This window comes from Dunckerocampus dactyliophorus, chromosome 7 (assembly GCF_027744805.1).
Source record: "Dunckerocampus dactyliophorus isolate RoL2022-P2 chromosome 7, RoL_Ddac_1.1, whole genome shotgun sequence".
NCBI lineage: Eukaryota > Metazoa > Chordata > Actinopteri > Syngnathiformes > Syngnathidae > Dunckerocampus > Dunckerocampus dactyliophorus.
The window spans coordinates 25,221,304-25,241,789 of record NC_072825.1 but is presented as its reverse complement, the minus strand read 5'-3'; the positions used below and the strand labels follow the sequence as shown (position 1 = coordinate 25,241,789).

The following is a 20,486-nucleotide window of genomic DNA, read 5'->3' as shown; positions in this document are numbered from 1 at the left end:
ATGGACGAAGTCGGGCTATGTCCTAAAGATGGAAAAATGCAGTCCGGGTTATTTGTTTCACATGTGGTTCAAATGAGAGGGTGGAGTCGAGGAGGATGCCAAGGTTGCGGGTGAGTGGAGGTGGAGTGAGGGTGGCGTTATCCAGATTGAGGCAGAAGTCTTGAGCGGATTTTGTGATGTTGTTAGGACCAATGATAATTATGTCTGTTTTGTCACTGTTATGTTGGAGAAAACTGTGTTTCATCCAGGTTCTAATATCAGTTAGGCAGCTGGTGAGGGTGGAGTGGATATTGGCGTTGATGGAGGTGGTAGAGATGTATAGTTGCATGTCGTCAGCATAACTGTGAAAACTGAGGCCATGACGACAGATGATGTTACCAAGTGGGAGGATGGAGAGGATGAAGAGGAGAGGACCATGCACCGACACCTTGTGATAAAGGGACTATGGAGGAGGAGCAGCGGTTGATATGCACAAACTGTTGTCGATTTGTGAGGTATGATTGAAGCCAGGACAGAGCAGAGTCAGTGATATTGAGGAGGACAGAACAGCTGATGGTGTCAAAGGCTGTGTTGAGGTCCAGGAGGAATGAAGATGGTGAGACGGCTGGCGTCGGAAGAGACAAGAAGATCATTTGTGATTTTAAGAAGAGCTGTTTGAGTTCTATGCTTGGGACGGAAGCGGGACTGGAACGGTTCAAACAGGCTGTTGGAGTTAAGACGAGGTTGGAGTTGAGCAGCTATGGCACGTTCAAGAATTTTAGGCAGGAAGGGGAGGTTAGATATGCGGCGGAAATTTGCGTGGTTGTCAGAATCAAGACCAGGTTTTTTGAGTGTAGTGGTGATTTCTGCCAGCTTGAGAGACTGTGGAACATTTTTAATGTGAGATTTAACTAATAAGCAATGTTATTCCTTCTCAGTGTGGCTGAGACACCGATTCCTTCTGCCCAGCATGAGACAGACATGGCATTCTTGTGCTGCGTGTGATGTGTATTCTGCTCAGCTCGCTGTAACTAGTCTTTCATTAACAGACCAAAATGACGTTTTCAATAAATTCATGGGAACATATTCGTTGTAACATGGGACGCCCTAAACCGAGGACCACCTATTTTGTATTTTGCACCATCAGATTTTCATGAAATTCTATCTGTAGATAGATACTGAAGTTAATTTAATATCGTAGATACCTTTTATCTTGTCCTGAAGCTCCGATCCATGAGTTTGAAAGACTTAAAGTCAGATTTACCATTCAAAGCCATCATAGAGTTGGTCTTTCTCTCGCTCAGTGTAAATCAGATGCGAAACTGAAGAGGAAAAGTAATCTACCTAACAAACATGTATACGAATGAAAATACACCCGATATCATATGAAAAAGCAACATTTTCACGGACGTCCCCACGGAATCTCCTAATCGAGTGCGCACACACAACATCAGATTTTACCGTCGCTTACTTCCGGGAATCGTTACATTCCTGCTGAGGATAGGCAGCATATCTAGAGAATGGAAGGATGGAAGGAGTAAGCTAGTTTGCTGCTGGTCACCCACGCTTGTTTACGTGCTTCAGAGGCACTTTGATGAGGTCATCTTTTGCGCGCCGGCAAATACGGGAGCCCATTTTTGCAGAGCTGCTGGAAATGGGAATTTATATATCTATCTATGGATGTATGTCGTGGAATTAACATCGCCGCCACGAGTGCGTTCAAGCATCTCTGTTTATTCAAGCACATTTTTACGTGCCGTGAGAGCGACGTCCAGCAATTCACTACCGAGCAAGATTGCCGAGCTGGCAAGAACGTTAAGAACTTCACATTTGTATTTCACTAAATGGCTAACAGCTAGCTTCCCCGTGAACCACCACCTTATCGTGGTGGAGGCGTTTGTGTGCCCGAGTGATCGTAGGAGCTATGTTGTCCGGGGCTATATGTCTCCCAAGGGAAACAGGTCCAAGGTGACGAGCCAGACCAAAAGTGATTCAGAAGACCTTATGAATAAACATGAGTGGAGGGACTGCACGTCGCCCGGACGTGGGGGGATACTGGGGCCTCACCCTGGAGCCAGGCCTGGGGGAAGGGCTCGCAGTCGAGCGCCTGGTGGTCGGGCCCAAACAAGCCACACGGAATCTCCTCCCCGTAGACCCACCACCTGCGGGGGCAAGCGTAAGGGTCCGGTGCATTGTGCTTTGGGTGGCAGTCGAGGGCGGGCGCCAGGGCGACCTGGTCTTCGGCGGCCATGGGGTCACTTCTCTGGTTGGGAAGGAGCCCGAACTTGTGAGAGAGGTTGAGACATTCCGACTAGATTTTCCACGCTTTTCCTAGCGTGGAACATTTTCACTGTCTAAACAAAACTCACCAAGCCTGTCAGTTTCAGATTCACCGATTTATTTTAGTGTGACTGATTGAAGCAAAAATATACAATTTCAGGCGGCCATCCGAAAAGGGAGACGTCTCATCTCCTCATGGCTCCACCCCAAGATGTCTGCTCCTCTCAGCGTAAACTCCTCCTTATTTAGTCCTTGGGAAGCTTTGAGCACAACAACAGGGGTCCTTTTTGATCTTCTCCTACTGGCTCGCTTGCTGTGACGGTCATGTGATCACTATGATGTCTTATCTTTTAATTAGGACTCTGGTGTTGAGTGACTGAATTGAGTGAAGCCTCGATAAAACTAGAGATGTGTCCTCTTGATAACCTTCCCTACAAAGGAATTTGTGTGGATTGAGAAGTGAATGTTAGTCATTCGCAGACCGGATTGTCCCGATGCATACAGCTGACATTCAGTAATTCCTCTCCCTAAAGTGGATGCAAATACATACACTGTCTCTCAGTAAAATACATATATAATGTTTACATATGACCAATATGTAAAAGCCAGTTCAAATAATGACACTATAAACCTTGTGCAGTATTAAGGGAATAAATACAATTTGAAAAATGATAAATTGGGAATAAATTGTTAGTAAACAGGAAAACATTTGAATTAGTAAAACATGAAATACTGAGGATGTTGGCTTCAAAGCAGCATCGGGTCTTTGTGGTTTATGTCTTTAATTTCCCTGTAGTCTACGTTATGTAATCTTCACATCGTACAGTTTTTTGATGTCTTTGACAAAAAGTACTTTGGCTTCCTCCGGTCCCCCTTTTAACTTCATGGAAGATTTTGCAGTTTTGGCGCTTCAAGTGCCTTAAATTTCCCTGTGCTTCCTTCAGTCGCATGACTTCTTGGCTGTGGCAGCACTGCGTTTTGTCACATGTTTTTCCTGTCCCTTTATGATGACAGGTGGAGTGTTGTTATTCCTGCCAAATTGGGATACGTGCTGACATCCACATATGGATGGTTTTTAGGGGTGTGACGATTCCTTTCAATAATGATTCAACGCTCATTTTCAAAGTTCAATACATTTTCAATAAAAGGCCACAAAGTGAAACCAACATTTCAACAGTAGGTTAAGTGCTACTTCTGCATTTGTTTTTCAACATAAAAATAATACAATATTAATATCAATGTGATGAGAGGTAATTGTCACATAGGTTAGTCTTCTCCACACGATTAGAGCATTTCATTCACAACACGTCAATATCCGCCAGATTCCGTGTTTAACAGTAGATTCTGTTTGTATTGGCCGATTCCGTCCGTGATTCTTTTAATGCACAAATTATAGGGCCCCATTTCATGGGTCAAGGACGTGGTGGTGGTGGGGGTGTTATTGATGTCTCTCCATTTGGCTTGCTCGTAAACACCACCTAGCCACCCTAGCACGACGTTGACTGTATGTGTGCACGACCATTTGCACTTGCATCCTATGATCCAATGTAATAGTGAGCATGCAGAAATATGGTGGTAAAAAAAATCCATATATTCATTTGATCAAGTGTATGTGCGTGCCATCAGGGGTATGTATAGTTAGCATGCTAACAACTCATTTCTACTTTCAACATACATAACAAAAAGTTCCTTGGTTAATAAGTCAAAGGCAAAAGCAGCAGCTTGACTCGTTTCTCAGAATGTACGGGAAAGTCCCATGAATCTTACCCCGAATTGCATCTGATGTGGAAAAATTACTGTTTTGAGGAGCATCGTCTCATGATGTCGCTTTCTCTTTTTGGTTTGGTTTGGCTTGGTTTGGTTTAGTTTAGTTTAGTTTATTTGAACATGAAGGTTACAATGGAATACATCTCATGAATCATCCTTTCACAGTTCCACATGTCCAAAAGGAGTAGGAAGAAGCAAAGCTTATTTATTTAATCCTACCCCCCATCCATTCTACATCTAGTACAGTACATGTAGTTCACTTCCTGGATTCCATGTCATGTTTTCAGTGATAGCCAGGATAACACATAATAGATAACGGTAAGACACGCCGCCCCCCCCAAATGTGTGTATATATATATATATATATATATATATATATATATATATATATATACACACACACATTAATAATAATAATAATAATAATAATAATAATAATAATAATAATACAAAATAAATAAATAAATACAAGTTTAAAATAAATATGAATAAAGAACAGAACTTTTTTTTTATAAACAAAAAAAAAACCCAAAATAACAAACCTGACAGAACATCATTGTGATAATCAAGACTTCTACCTTGTATTTAGCAAACATCAACTGCTTGTATTGTTTTTTGAATTTGCTCATCTCTGTACATTGTTTGAGTTCTTTACTCAATCCGTTCCATAATTTAATTCCACACACGGAAATGCTGTGGGTTTTCAGCGTAGTTCTCGCATATAAAGTTTAATTTTCCTCTAAGATCATATTTCTCCTCTCTGATTGAGAAATACTTTATTAGGTTTTTGGGTAACGAGTTGTTATTAACTTTATACATTATTCTAGCGGTTTGTAAGTTTACTAAATCTGCGAATTTTAATATCTGTGATTTTAAAAATAGAGTGTTTGTATGTTCTCTATACTTGGCATTATGAATTATCCTCACTGATCTTTTTTGCAGTACAGTGAGTGTGTGAAGATTGCTTTTGTAATTATTTCCCCATATCTCCACACAATATGTTAGATATGGAAATACTAAGGAACAGTACAGAGTGTGGAGTGATTTTTGATCAAGAAGATATTTTGCTTTATTCAATATAGAGATATTTCTCGCCACCTTTTGTTGTTTATATTTAATATGAGATTTCCAACTCATTTTTTCATCTATTACAACCCCAAGGAATTTATATTCTTCCACTTTTTCAATATTCACTCCATTAATTTGTATTTGGTCCTACGTATCCCTTCTGCTATTACCGAATAGCATTATTTTAGTTTTACTTAAATTCAAGGATAATCTGTTCCTGTCAAACCATGATTTTAATATGACCATTTCATCCTTGACCTTTTTAATGAGTTCTTGTGTGCTTTCCCCAGAACAAAAAGCGGTAGTATCATCCGCAAATAAGACCAATTTTAAGTCCTATGTCGTTGATATACAAATTAATTAAACAGTTTTGGTCGCAATATGGACCCCTGGGGTACTCCACACGTGGTGTATAAACTCCCAGATGTGTATTATCCTAGCTTTACAAATTTCCTCTTTGCTAGGTAGCTTTTAACCCAATTCAAAACTAATCCTCTAATTCCGTACCTTTCTAATTTTGAAATTAAGATATTGTGATTAATCGAAGGCTTTTGTCAGATCCATGAATACTGCAGCTGCGCATCTTCTATTGTCCATAGCAGTAGTGATTTCCTCCGTGATTTTGATCAGTGCCATAGAAGTTGAAATGTTGGCTCTGTAACCATATTGACTGCTAGCAAATAATTCATTCTGATTAATAAATTTGTCCAACCTATTATTAAATAGCTTCTCCACAATTTTAGAGAATTGTGGTAACAAGGAAACTGGCCGATAATTTGTAAATTGGTGTTTGTCTCCTTTTTTGAAAATTGGAACCACCTTGGCTGTTTTCATTTTGCTTGGAAATATTCCTGTCTGAAATGATAAGTTACTAATATATGTTAACGGGTCTGCGATCTCATTGATGACCCTTTTAACGGTTTCCATGACAATGGATTTCCTGGGAAATGTGTGTGGATCTGTGGGGGACAGAATACAGCAATCGGCGTTTCGTTTAAAACCTCATCTCATCAACACATTCAAAAATATTTCCTGGTGGATGAAATTAATTTGCATGTATCAACTTGCTAGTTTCTATAATTAAAAAATATCTAGTTACATGTAAATATATATAGTTATATTTAATAGAATCGTCAAGCTGTGTCTTTTTTTTTTAACTCTGAACTGTTGTATGTATACATACACGTTGCAGGAATCGTAGCAGACCACTTTTGCAGAAGCAAAAGTGCAGAAGAATGTAGTTTTCCCCCATGACAATGTTTCGATTTCTTTTTTTTTTTTTTACTTAAAGAACGTGTAGTTTTCCCCCATGACAATGTTTCGATTTCAATTTTTTTTTTTACTTAAAGAACGTCTTTTCGTTACCTTTCGATAACGATAGTGCTGTAGCAGTTCGTCCTCCCGTCCAGTGTGTGGCGTTACTGTGCTGCGTGGAACACTTTCATTGCCTGAGGAAAAGCGCGTGCAACCTAAGGTATAAATAGGTTGGTACGTACTTGTTGATGCACTTCCCAGTCCAGGCAGAGGCGAGTGTTCGTGCTCTGCTCCCTCATTGGATAACGGCTCGTAGTACAAAAACCATTATCTGCCTGACTTTTGTAAAGTGTCTGCCGTTGTCGAAATGGCAAGCAACATCGTCAGATTAAAGGGACTGGATAAAAAAGCGAGCGCCGAGGACATCCGAGACTTTTTTAAACGCTTCCACATTCCGGGCGGTGGCGTCTACATCCTGGGAGGACCGCAGCGAGAGGCGTTTGTTGCCTTCACCTCCGAGGACGAAGCTCGGCGAGCCGCCCGCTACACTGGGCGTCCCCTTAAAGGCTCCAAGGTGGAAATACGGCGGAGTAATATTTCAGAACTGGAACACAAGCTTAAGTACTTTTTGAAGAGGAGGAATCGTTCATCCAGTAAGTCAGTTTCAAAGCCTACAAAGACACTTGAAGGGACTCTGACGCCCTCTAGTGTTCACCCACAGAGCTCACGTAATGGACTCAGTGATCCAAGAACTGTTTTAACCCTTTCCCCCATGAATTCATCTTCTGATACTAGTGGATTTCTACAGACTTCCGACAAGCCTCAAAATCCCTTAACGTCCCCACCTTTTGTCACGGGTGATTGTCCACAGCCACACAGCCCCAGGATATCTCCGCCTTTATTGCCCAAACCAGACAATCCCAAATCTGTTCCATTTTGTGTCCTGGGTGGATGTCCAAAGACTCTTGACAATCCACGCACTCCCAGAACCATTCCACATTTTGTTGCTGGTGGGTCTCCGCCACAGGTGTGTGATGAGCGACAAGATCCCAGGTGTGCAAAGACTCCTGATAAGCCACACCATCCCAGAACCAGTCCACCTGTTGGTCTCAGTAAGTGTCCACAGCAGCCATCTTCAGAGTCTTTACACGATGCGTTTTTTCTCGGTGTTTTCACCGCGCTGGAACAGCTCCAGTCTTGGAATCGAAATGAGCACCAGGAGATTTTGCCAGGACTTGACTGGCAGGATCCTAACAAGGAGAACCCACCAGAACACACGCAGACAGCAACAGTGACCACACCACCACCAGGCTACTTGAGGCTGTTTGGAGTGCCAGGCTCCACCACTAAGGAGGATATCTGCTCTTTCTTTGAAGGGCTGAGTGTCCAGGAAGTGGTGGTCAATGTGAAGTTACAACACCGTCGCGAGTGCCTTGTCAAATTTGGGGATGTGGACGATGCTCTTGACGCTTTGCAGTTTAACCGTCGGTCCATGGGGAATGTTTGTGTGGAGATACACAGCGCAACCGAGCTAATGTGGACCAAAGCGTTAGAAGAATGTGAAAATGCAGCAGTGAGGCGTGCCAAACCCAAGCAAAGCTCTCTCACATACACGCAGAAACACAAACGGAAGGCCAGACTGAACAGTCCCATGGCGATTAAGGAGTACATTGTCATGGTCTGCAATATATCTGTAAAGACAACCAAGACAGAATTAAGAAAACTGCTTGGATATCCCGAGATGGCAAGTTCCAATATACAACACTTGCTTGACAAGAACCGCTGCAGGACAGACACCGCATTTCTAATTTTTAACCGAAAGGAAGACTTTGAACACGCACTGACACACGACGGCTGCTGCATCTTCTCAAAACCTATTAAAGTGTCAGCTGTTTCCAGAGAGGAGATGAATCAGATGCTGGCACAAAAAGACCACCCAGAGCCCAAGTATGGCGTGAAGGCCCCTAAATCAGCAGAGAAAGCAAGAGGGAAGAAACTGAAGAACCTGGATCCAGAAGCTAAATCTTGCCTGCTGGTTGAAAACCTGCCTGTAGATACAAATGAAAGCCTTATAATTGACCTTTTCAACAAATATAAAAGATAGGAGACAAAACCCTTTTAAGCAACAGCAAGTTTCCTCCTGCACGGGCATGGTGCTTTAAATCCCAGAAACTTTCTGTGATGGCCCACAAGCTCAGTCAGGACTTGTTTGGGGAAAACTGTAAATTGCATATCTGCAAAACAAAGGGCCATCTTGTCAAGTGTTAAAAAGATGTGCATTAGTACAACACTGCTAGTCTTGGTGTGTGGTCATGTACAAATCTAATCTTGTGTTGAAACTTGAGTTAATAAGTTACATGCTAAGTTAGTCTCCTAGAGTTGGCCAGCAACAGGCTCTTTTTGGACCAAGTGCCACTTCAGTACCACCAATGACAATCGTGGGATTTTTCCAGTACTGTTCCGCCCCCTCACAAGGACACTTATTTTCTATAAGCAAGCAGAGTGAACTTGACAACAGCTTGAATGTAATTGTTTACTTCAAATGAACAATTATTTGAGACATGTTGCTTCCATCAGAAGAAGTGTCTGAAAACTCTTAAAAGTGAAAGATTCAGAAGTTTTTTTTTTAATAAACTAAAATAAAAAAATAAAAAGCGTTAATATGTACAACAAAAGTGACTCCTGAATGTTCACTGCTAATGGACACCAAGTGAAGAAAAGGACCGCAGGAATCCTCATGTCTAGAATCTGAGGGGACCATCAGAGTAACAAGATGGACCTGCAGACAAACAGCATCGGGAAAGACTGTTAAAACGGCAGCAAGAAAAGTTGCAGGAAGAAATCCAAAAGCAGTTGGTCTACAGTTCAAGTTGGTTAAAAATTTCAACGTAAATGATACGATGAAATGGCTTAAGTTCTTACTCCATCTGCATTTGAATCGGTGTCATGACTGGAGGTGAACTGTGTCAAGTGTACCTTTAGGTAAGGGCCGAGAATATCTGTCACTGCTTCTTGGCAAGCTAGAGGACATTGAGGAGAAACTGGAGTTCATTGACAAGCTGCTCATACTAGGACCCTGTGGGGAATGGAGATCATAAAGTCATTCATTCATACAAAGTCATTTATTCATACTAGAATCATATTCCAACTGTGTCCTTTAAAAAGCCTCAGCATGCAAGGAGACAAACTAGGGTTGCAACTACTGATTCTCTTAAGAGTACCGAAATTTCCGGAGTATAAGCCGCTATTTTCTCACGCTTTGAACCCTGTGGCTTATACGGTGATGTGGCTAAAAACTACAGTTCCCATGATGCTCAGAGTGCAGCTTCAAGAAGAAGTGAATTGCACGAGTGAAGTGGATGCTAATATCATGTTCTGAAGTCTTACACTGACCGATCAAGTGGACCGCAGCAGATGTTGAACTCTGATGGAAAAAAAAGCATGTAATCGGAGCGTGACGGAATGCGTGACGCTGGGTACGTTTGAGTGGAGGCAGGATTGCAAGGTTTAGTGTGTGTCAAAAAATACAATATCACCAATGGGTTTCGAAAGGCTGGACTACTGTGTGATAAAGACGACAGCTCAAGCTAAAGGGCTAATTTGCCTCAAGACAAAAGAGATGGAAAAAGTGTGTAATGAAGGAATACGAGGCTGTCCAGCTATGAAGAAGACGACTTAAGTGGTATTAGTTCCAGGGAGGAGGATAAACGCGGGGACGAACAACTTGTGGTAGGCTACTGTTTTAACTACCGTATTTTCACGACCATAAAGGCGCATTTAAGTCTTAAATTTTTTCCAAAATGGCCTTATTGCCTAAGTGTGCACCGAGACCGTAACAAATGTGTGACTTTGATGAGAGCGCCGCTTGACTGACTGGGAGCATTTCCTGCCGACACGCTGCTCATATAGAGGAAAGGCGGACGTGACTGAGGACAGCATGCGGACGCTAAAGGCACACACTCAGTAGGTATATGGTGCCGGTATGTGCATGGTGCAAAACATCGGTTTGATTAAGTACCCCGAAAAGGGCAAGTTACGCCATAATTTGTGAATAGATTGTGGATGCTTGGGCTAACGTGTCTGATGCACTGTTGCTCGAGCTTTCGCAAAAGCCTGCATCATTTCTGAGGAGCTGCACGGCAACGAGACTGACTGACAATGACGAGAGGGAACCTGCCGTGTTGGATGGAGAACTTCCCCAGCTGCTCATTTCGGATACAGAGAATGAGGACTTTGATGGATTTGTAGATGAGGATTCATGAAAAAAATAACGCGAGTACATTGTTAAATACTTCAATGAAGTACAACCGAACTTACTGTTTTACATTGTTAAAGACTCAATAAAGAACAACCAACCAAACTCAGTTTTGCTCCCGCTTGCCTGTTATACTGGCATATGTTTTAAGCATGCATACATGCTACCGTATATTTTAAGCTAGCGTATGTTTTACCATGCCCGCGCCCAATATACTGTGTGCCTTTAAGTATGTGTTTAATACAGAAATAGCACCGATAACTGAGACTGCCGCCTTATGGTCGCCAAATTACACACGCTGTTGTGCTGTTTGGGGGAAAAAATATTTGTGTAACATATGTGTACTTTTATCCCATGTTACGATGTAGACACTTGTGGCCTATATACAGTCGCCCCTCGCTACATCGCGGTTCAAATATCACTCATAAGTGGCTTTTCAAATATTGGTAGATAATCCCGGTTTCGTGGTTGACTATGCCCTATTATTTTGTCCTTCCTCAGTTTCAAACCCATTCTTACATTTAGGATAAATAAATTGGAGGCTAACTAGTTAGCTCAGGCTACAGTATTGCTATATTTAAAGCGGTGGCCGTCCCTTGTGTCACTTCAGAGATGCTGTAGCCTGTGCAATGTGATGTAAACAAAGCTAGCAGTCTTGTCGCAGTGTACATTTATGTATGGCAGACGCATGGCAGAATAGCATGAATATATCAATCGAGTGATAAACGTCATAGTGACGCAATAGGCCCACTTTGTTTGAGCTACAAGAAACTTTGCCAATGCTAACAGTGAGTTGTGTCTTATATGCTTATGTCTACTACATTAGGTAATAAGAGTATAAAAGTGACTATAAGTGTGTTAGTTCATATTGACAGGTTTTCTATTCTATAACTATGAAAATATTCCATTGATTAATATTGAATTCTACTTTGCAGAAATTCACTTTTCGCAGTTGGACCCAATTAACTGCACTAAACGATGGATGACTGTGTACAAATCTTTTCCCCCTCTTTAAATTTAGTGGGTGCGGCTTATATACTTGTGCAGTGCACGTAAAATGCGTACGTTGGCAGGTCTGTATTGTGTGAAACTGATTAATTGCATCTTGAAGTAACTCTGGCAAAATAAAGTGCTGATACATTTTCCCAATTAATTCAGAAATGCCCATACCTAGCGTGTACCATGACTTGGTTCAGATTATGTAAGTGTGACACACGGCAAAACAAGGGTTGTAGCTGCTTACTGCAGATGATATACTCCTCAGTCTGAACTCCATCAGCAGATCTGTTAGTTTCTGTGTCACCTTCAGCACCAACTGTGCGTCTTTCTCATTCTCTATACGGAAGGTATCCTGAAAACACAAATGTACTGTAACGATATGGCATGCCAGTTACACGGTGTTGCAGGAATGTTGTGGATGCATCAAAGCACCTACCAGGTAATCAAGCAGTACATTTGAATCGAAGCCACTGTCTGGTGTTGGCTGCATGGGGCTTTGTCTGCCAAACGGCTTCTTCACATCTATGTCCATTAACCTGCCCCCCATTGTGGGGCTTTGGTACTCGTCAAACATTTCATCAGGGTTAAAGCGACCTTGTTCGCGATTGGCTCTAAAGTTATCTCCCGGCCCATCTGGATATGATCCTGGACCCATACCAGAGTCTGGGAACCCATGATCAGATGGAAATCCTTCATAGTCTGATGGCTCAAATTCCCCAGGATATTCTTCGTAAGGACCTTCATTTGGAGGAAAGTCGTCGTGAAACGACTGCTCATTGAACATTGGACCTGGGAAACAAGTGTTCTGTAAAATCAGTTACATCAAACAAGGAATACACACAATGGGATGGCCAAACGACTCACTAAAGGGTGGCCCATTTGGCCCCATTCCTGGTCCTGGTGGGGGCAAGGCCTTCGGAACGGCAGTAGCTGAGAACAGAAAGAAGATGTAGCCGAACCAGTGAACCCAATAAGGAATATTTTATGTAGAGCGACTGTCGTATAACTTACGCAATCCTTTGAAAGCAGGTATGGTACAGGGCTCCTTTATGGCGACCTAAAAGATCATCAGTCCAAACATGAAAAATGGGATCCGGGTCCGTAATATACTGGACACACTTACAACAAGGCATCTACAGACAATTAATCCACCCTCACAAATAAGAACAGTGCCTCGCCTTGAGTTGTCCTCTCCCCTCCATCTTCTCCACTTCCGCTGTAACATCTTTAATCTTCTTCCTTAGGGTGGCATCTTTGACGCACTCCTCTTCCTCACACGTGACCTTATCAGCGTGTTCCCTTTTCTGCGTACCAGGGAACGGCATTTTATTGTTTAATCCTTTGTTTGAATCTTCTGAATGCCTTATATTTGTACTTAAGTTCATTTAGCCATTTTTATGCTTGAAAATGCTTAATTTAGGCAAAACATACGTAAAACTGCGAAGTGGGGAGGGACAACTACCTTGTCCCTTTATTAAAGAAACTAAAAATTTCTGTTCTTCATTGCAGAACTGAAAACTGCTCTGTCCTGAGACAGGAAGCAGGTGCCTTCGCTTAGCTGTAAATATAACCACATATCCTCCTGCAATGTGCACATTTACACAGGAAGTTGTGCAAGGTTGTACAGCAGTTCAGCGTTCCTCTTCTACAGCCTGCCAGTTTGCTTCCTGTCACGTTGAATTATTTATTTGCAAGAATAAAACACATAACAAATTAACTTAGAGCTTTATTAAAGAAACATTTCCACCAAAATAACCTTATCTTCTTTACACCACTGCAGGCACGTCATTATTGTGTCTTTTGCAATCATTCTGACTTCTCTAAGCGGCACCTGAGAATGTGCGCAACTGTGTCCAAAGATGTAAACTGACGAGAAACATTGCACTCAACTGTGATTGCTAGGGTACAATAATTGCAGTGGAACTTTGGTTAGTGTCCGCCCCGGTTTGCATGTTTTTCGCTTCTCCGGTTAGCGTACAATATGATGCGTCTTTTCGTGTTAATACACAGTGTGAGTCCAACTGTATTTTTAAATGTATTTATCACAAAACGTCCTTCCTTGTTAGCATCCTACTAGATCTGAAAGCTACTGTATTTTCACGACCATAAGCCGCACTTAAAAGTCTGAAATTTTGTCCAAAATGGACGGGGCGCCTTTTAATGTGGCGCGCCTTATGTGTGTACCGAGTTCCAAAATCTTTAAGTGTTGCTGTGTGACTTTGATGAACGCTCCGCTCGACTGACTGGGGGCCTCTCCTGACGACATGCTGCTTACATACAGTAGAGGGAAAGTGGACATGACTGAGGACAGCATGCCGACGTGAAAGAGGACGCTAAAGGCACACCCCCAGTATTATATAGGTATATTTTATGAAACGGCACCATCTATCCATCTGGGTAAGGACTACCGTGGGGCAGCAACATCCAGCGGATTACAAGGAAAGCTGGCCATCTTCTGCTCCTACTGCAGTAAAAACATTGCAGACAAACACATCCAGCCCAACTACATCACCAACATGGACGACGTGCCGCTCACTTTCGACATCACGGTGAACCACACTGTAGAGAAGGGGACCAGCATGGTAGCAATACACACAACAGGGCACGAGAAGTCGGTTTTTACTGTTGTGCTTTGTTGCCATGATAATGAACAGAAACTGCCACCCGTGGTGATTTTTAAGAGGAAGACGCTGCTTAAAGGTAAGTTTCCAGCCGGACCAATCAAAAGCGTTGGAAGGATGAGGAGAAAATGGCTGAGTGACGTGTACGGAAAGAGACCGGATGTTTTTTTCCCCACGCGTCCCCGTCCCTGTGTATCTGACTCAATCGCCCATCTCACAGCCGCTGTGAAAAACCAAGTGCTGCAAAAGGAACTCGGAGCTTGACATCATTCCGGGAGGCTTGACGAAGGAACTCCAACTACTGGACATCGGTGTAAACACAGCGTTTAAAGTGAAGTTGGGAGCAATAGATGACAGCTAGCAAACACAGCTTCACTAAGACTGGGAGGCAGCCCCGTGCGAGTTACGCCACAATTTGCGAACGGATTGTGGATGCTTGGGCTAACGTGTCTGATGGCACTGTTCGAGCTTTCGCAAAAGCCAGCATCATTTCTGAGGCCCCACACGGCAGCAAGACTGACTGAAAATGACGAGAGGGAACCTGGCGTGTTTGATGGAGAACTTGCCCTGCTGTTCATTTGGGATACAAAAGATGAGGACTTTGATGGATTTGTGGATGAGGACTGATAAAATAACGTGAGTACATTGTTGAATGCTTCAATAAAAAGTACAACCGAACTCAGTTTTGCTCCCGCTGGCTTTTTAAAAACATACAATAGCATGCATGCTAGCGTATTGTAGCGTCGCTGGGAGCACTTCCTGTTCGCCAGCGTGCTTTGCAGTACTGTTTTGGTGCAAATGCTCTTAAAGTTACATGTTTGAGCTACATAGTTGTTAGTTATTGTTCTGCAAAAATAGCGGTAGTGTCTATTCTGTTTTTGAGTTGCTGTGTGATGTTTTTAGTTGTGCACCATGACAGACTGTTGTGTTGAGTGATGACTGTCCTGACTTTAAATGGGTTTGATAAGCTGAATGACAGTTCTGCTCTTAATCTGTCTAACGAAATGTCGCTTCCTCACTGACTTTTGAGCGACACGGTATGTTTTAGCCTGCATGCATGCTACGTATGTTTGACCATACCTGCGCCCAATAATATGGTGCGCCTTGTGTATGTGTTAAATACAAAAATGGCACCTGTAACCGAGACTGCACCTTTTAATACGTTGCGCCTTATGGTCGTGAAAATACAGTACTTGCCCTTCTATGTCACGTTTTTTATAGTTTACAATTATAGCTTTACAAGTAAAAACATTTCTAAATGCATATAAATTACAAGAAAATAAATTCAAAAATGTTTTGTGTTACATTTATTTCTGGAACAAATTAACGCTAACCAAGGTTCCACTGCACCTTAGTTAGTGCCAAAAGAAATTATTTTTAAACTACAGTTTCACTTCTGTGAGGATGTACCTGGACAAAACGCTGATAAAGTCTTGAGTTCCATTCCATGAAAAAAGCTTGGTAACTACAATATGTATTTTATTGTGGCTGTACACAAATTGTCAGAAAACACGCTCTGTCAACAGAGAGCTTATTGGTCTTCTGAAATTTCTGCCTCAGTAGGTACTGCTGTTTTAGTTAGCAAGAGTCAGTAACACACTAAAGGGTAATATGAAGTCAAAGTAAAACGCATTTACAACCTCCTTAAAAAAAAAAAAAAAGAGGCATTTGGGTTGAGGTGTTGATTTATGGCCATTCAACTCCAAGAACAGACATTTCCCTCAACTGAACTCAACTACTCACCAAGTATCGCAAGTTGTGTTTCCAGCTTTTCACGTGAGCAACCATATCTTGCAGTAAGCGGGTCACCGAGCAAATTTTGCACAGATAATGCGGCGGCACTGTCTTACTGGGGCTGCGGTACTCCCACACATACTGAAGACCTGCAAACATATCATATGTGCATTTTGTCAAAGACCAGTCCAAGTCTATTGATGAGCAAAACCTTTTGCTTACCAAGCATAGGCTCTATGATCCTGTTCAACACTTTGCCGAGAGAGGGCACGGTCTGGAAAGATGATCCTTTGGCATATACTGGCACAACACAACAATGGTTAGTGCGAAAATAGAATAGGGATGTACAAAATATCAAAAGTAAGGAAAGAATGAAGAAAATGTGGTTCTTGTCCTACTCCTTCCTGGGAAATGTGATGCCAGTTTTAATTTTCTTCCATCTGTATTAACTCGACAACCATTCAGAATGCAGCCTGCTGGTCTGCTGTGAGGCTCAGAGGTAGTAACAGCTTGGTAGCCCTCTGCTCGTCATGGCTAAGACCAGAGCAATGCAGCACAGGACACTATGGTGCAATGCTCCCCACTGTGTGCAAGCACATCTCAGTGTGTTACAAATCAGTCACTTCGCATGATGTGCAGCGCATAGGGAACACCATCAGTAGTACTGTTGTAAAAGTGCTCCTCAGTTCCAGTAGCAAAAAGTGTATGAAGGGCTTCTCAGCTTTCATGCAAGATGCATGGATATATTGCCCCCTAGTGGCGTAACCTGCTTATGGCAGCTACTTGCAAGGAAATTGGGGACACAATTTAATTCAGTTGTAGACAACCTTTTGCTGTGGACTGCCACTTTAAAATGTCTTTTGTATCGCAATACAACCAAAACTAAAAACTTAAAATTATATTATATCCACCGGGAGGTGCTGGACGAAGTGGCCGGGGAGAGGGAAGACTGGGCTTCCCTGCTTAGGCTGCCGACCCCGGGACCCGACCTCGGATAAGCGGTAGAAGATGGATGGATGAAGCTGCACTCAGCCTTAGTTTATCTGCTAACGCCACTGTTGTGGCAGTTATTACCAACTCAATCATGGTAAGGCTTGTATATTACATAAAACCCAGTTGGTCCTCATTTGTGAAGACCAGCTAGCCGCTTGCTATTTATTTGTTTTGCTTCCATTGGCTTTAGTCAGCGTGATTCCTGACTGGTTTCAGTTTTGTTCCATGTGACAATCATGGAGTTCGAGGCTCGGCTATCCTCAGTATTTTCATTTGCGATCGTAAATATTGAGCAGGTTTAATATTTACGACTGTTGACCCCCGACTTTGGTCGGAAGGAGGGAATCGGGCTCACAATGGGTCCGATTAGGGATTTAAGTCTGACTGGGATCTAGGCCGTGTGCCATTGATTAGGCCACTGTGCACACATGCCTTTGGGTGCAGACCCCTGACCAGAACGATTGTGATCTCAGTAACTTTATAGGCAATGGTATGCCTGTTAATCCGCTTTTCATTTAAGTCTGGCAGGCCTAAAATTAAACCCATTGCACAATTTGAACTTTTCACATTCAGATGGTCCATTAAGCCTTGTAAAGCAGTTGAAAGAGTCATCTTAGCCAGATGGCTGGTGTCAATATGGAGCATGGGACTGCAAATTGTTTTAATTTTTAGACAAATAATTCGATGTCAAAATTCTGCCTTTGGTTTCAGCATATGACACTGTCCATGCTAAGATTTTTTTTCTTTTTTTTTTGCAATTTCAAGGTTAAAAATGCATACCTGCTCTGCACAATGCAAACAGGTTGACAAGTCTGCCACATATTGGCAAATTATGTTTTACATTTATTTCTGCAACAAAAAGTACTGGTCTCCCTTGAACAAGAGCATCGGATGGCACACAACAAGCCCGATCTCTGAGAGTATCAGAGTGGTGGACCTGCCACCACCTCCATCATATGAAGCAGGGGGACATCAAGGTCCCAAGCTTCAATCCTCTCAGCGCAGGCAGCGGTACCATGTATGGAAGACTTACCTATGTCAGCAGCCTGCTGCAGATACTGCTTTCCCTGTCAGAGGAGGGAATAAGTCCACATAAAGGAGAGAGACATACAGGCATTAGTGACACCATGACACCTAGCTGTGGACCAAACTCCTCATTGATGTACACTACACCTCATGACTGCCCTGCATCAGCAATGGCCTGTCATGGATACGGGTGTACAAATTCTCATCATGTGAGAATGTGCATTGGGTTCAAAGGCTACACAGACATTCAGTGAATGAGTTACATAGGTAGGCCAGTCACAACAAAACATTGAGGTCAAGACCTCAATCTCAATCATATCATAGAGACATGTTGAGAAAAAAAAACTATTTAACCTTTTACCACAATTTTACAGTCCATTGAGGATGCGTTCACACTTGTAGCCTGGTCCTATGGTCCAGACCAAAACATTTAAAAAGATACTTGGTGACTTTAGCGTTCACACTTGTATTTTGTCAGCAGACCAAATAATGCTCACTCACCAACGCCTGGTTATGGTCGCATTTGCTGACATCATATCGCAGTTGGCGTTCACACTTGCCTCACTCGGGACTACAGTCCGCTGGCAGGCAGACCAAGACCCATCTCTCAGGCGGTCTCGGTCCCACGTGGTGCGGTCCTGAACAGCGTTCACTCTTGACCAAATGAACGGTGTAGCGGGGCAAACGGGCTAGAGCCCGTTTTAACCGGACCAAAAGTGACCAAAAGTGTGAACACACCCTATTAGTATATAGAGTTAAGACGACTGTAAACATTTGGAATTGACACATCGGTGCTGAAGTGTCTTTCATCTGATTGAGTAGATGTCGGCATGCTGCCTGTGTGCAAGAATAGTCACCTATAACGCAATATGGTGCTGACAATGATTGATTTCTCTCATGCAGCTGTTTTTGGGGGTTGTGTATATCTTTGGCATTTGCAACATGTTTTTGACCTTGCAGCGTTTATGTGATGGCAGCATAGTGGTACCTCAGTTAACGCGTTTTTCGGTTAACGACCAAAATTTTGCCTTGGCTTGCATTCGCCCACTTCTTTAGCATCCAAATACTGTCCGGTTTGTTTACGCCGCCATCTTGAGTCACGCGGCCATGATGAAATCTCACAATACTTTTAGGTTGTTTTATATCAGTTGAAGAGAGATACAGTACACGACGTAACAAACACATGGACTGCACAAAAGAGAAAGGCCATGGACCGTACCGCAAGTAAGACCTCCGAATTTTATGCCTTAAAGTGAAGACAGCCATCATTTCAGAGGTACGTAAATGATGTAATTGTGATGAGAGTCTATCAACCCGGCAGCGCATCGAGTGTGACATGGTTTCTGGTTCCAAAAACAAACCACATCATAAGCATTAAAACTTACTGTGGCATTTTTGCGGCATCCTGAGTCTAAACATAGCACACGTCACCACCATGCCGTTAGTGCCAGCAGTTTTTTTTTTTTTTTTTTACATTTTTGCAAATTGTGGTTGCAGCAGAATAATGTCTTTACTTTGTTAATTGATGGTTGTGTTTTTTTCTAACTGTATGTAAAACTATAATTCTTGTCTATAAAATGTGTTTTGTGTTAACATTTGTAGGTGTCTGGAGCGGATTAATTGGCTTTACATTATTTTCTATGGGAAAATTTGCTTTGGTTAGTCCGTTTTGGCTTGAGTCTGGCTTTCTGAAACGGATTAACGATGTTAACCAAGGCACCACTGCGTGTTATATTTGCAGCACTTTCTAATTTTAATTGCTTATTGTATTCGTGTGTTCTTGCTTTGGATCATTTTTTTGTTTACAGCGTTTGGACGTTGCTGCGCGTTTGCCCCTATCGGCCACCGTTTGAGAAACTGCATCACAGACCAAAGGGCACACACAGTTGGAGAGTGGGGGTGGCGTAAACTCCATTTTTCTCTTTAGTGACACACAAATTGTAATTTGTTCTATACTTACCTTGGGGTTTTTGCCCTTCTTCTTCTGCTTCATTTGAGCCGTTTTGTATGGGTGGTCGTTCGTAAAATGACTGACCGATGCCCCAGCCTCCATTTTCCTGTTTCTTTGCTGCTGGTTTAAACAATTCATTCAGACAAAGTCAGTGACTTTACAAATAAAGAACTGCATACTCGTTAGATTACATGATAACAAGTTATAAAGAAAATCTTCAATTTGCGATTACTGTACTAGTGGTGTTTAGTTTCGTTTGTGGCCGAGTCACGCCATTTTGAAAGGCCGTTTTATGTTTCTTTTAACACTACGTCAATTAGCTTTATGTAATATAGATTGCAAATCAAATGTTATACATCAACCTATATTAATGTTCAAACTTTACCTGAGATTAGTTAATACGCATAAAAAGAGCCTTGTATTTCTTGCAGGCGACCCAAAGAATGCGAACTGTGAGAGGTGACCAAACTGTGTTAATCGGAGGTAAACCCGAGAAAGATAAGGAGAACCCGTTGATATGCCTGTTTAAAATGAAAATAAGTTATTTTTTAATTTTTGA

The 20,486-nt window shown here is 42.3% G+C and overlaps 2 protein-coding genes across 5 annotated transcripts; one reads left to right on the top strand and one right to left on the bottom strand.

Annotated features, from left to right (window-relative positions):
* The first annotated feature begins 6,585 nt into the window (after nucleotides 1-6,585).
* Nucleotides 6,586-19,437, top strand: rbm12ba (RNA binding motif protein 12Ba). The gene has a single exon (XM_054781901.1). It carries the CDS (start codon nucleotides 6,716-6,718, stop codon nucleotides 8,450-8,452), a length of 1,737 nt encoding a protein of 578 aa, XP_054637876.1. The 5' UTR covers nucleotides 6,586-6,715; the 3' UTR covers nucleotides 8,453-19,437.
* si:ch211-197h24.6 (uncharacterized) lies at nucleotides 8,860-20,429 on the bottom strand. 4 transcript variants are annotated; one of them, XM_054781905.1, is made up of 12 exons: nucleotides 20,313-20,416; nucleotides 19,937-20,047; nucleotides 17,984-18,017; nucleotides 16,180-16,257; nucleotides 15,967-16,106; nucleotides 12,781-12,906; nucleotides 12,614-12,659; nucleotides 12,467-12,532; nucleotides 12,039-12,391; nucleotides 11,847-11,954; nucleotides 9,325-9,424; nucleotides 8,864-9,127 (listed from the first exon to the last, which is right to left on the bottom strand). In XM_054781905.1, exons 2-12 carry the CDS (start codon nucleotides 20,027-20,029, stop codon nucleotides 9,090-9,092), a joined length of 1,182 nt encoding a protein of 393 aa, XP_054637880.1. In that variant the 5' UTR covers nucleotides 20,030-20,047; nucleotides 20,313-20,416; the 3' UTR covers nucleotides 8,864-9,089. The 4 variants fall into 4 exon arrangements, with proteins under 4 accessions (XP_054637881.1, XP_054637880.1, XP_054637879.1 ...); XM_054781904.1 differs by having other exon boundaries at nucleotides 8,867-9,127; nucleotides 19,937-20,044; nucleotides 20,313-20,429; XM_054781906.1 differs by lacking the exon at nucleotides 12,781-12,906 and having other exon boundaries at nucleotides 8,860-9,127; nucleotides 19,937-20,044; nucleotides 20,313-20,429.
* Between the last annotated feature and the right edge of the window lie 57 nt (nucleotides 20,430-20,486).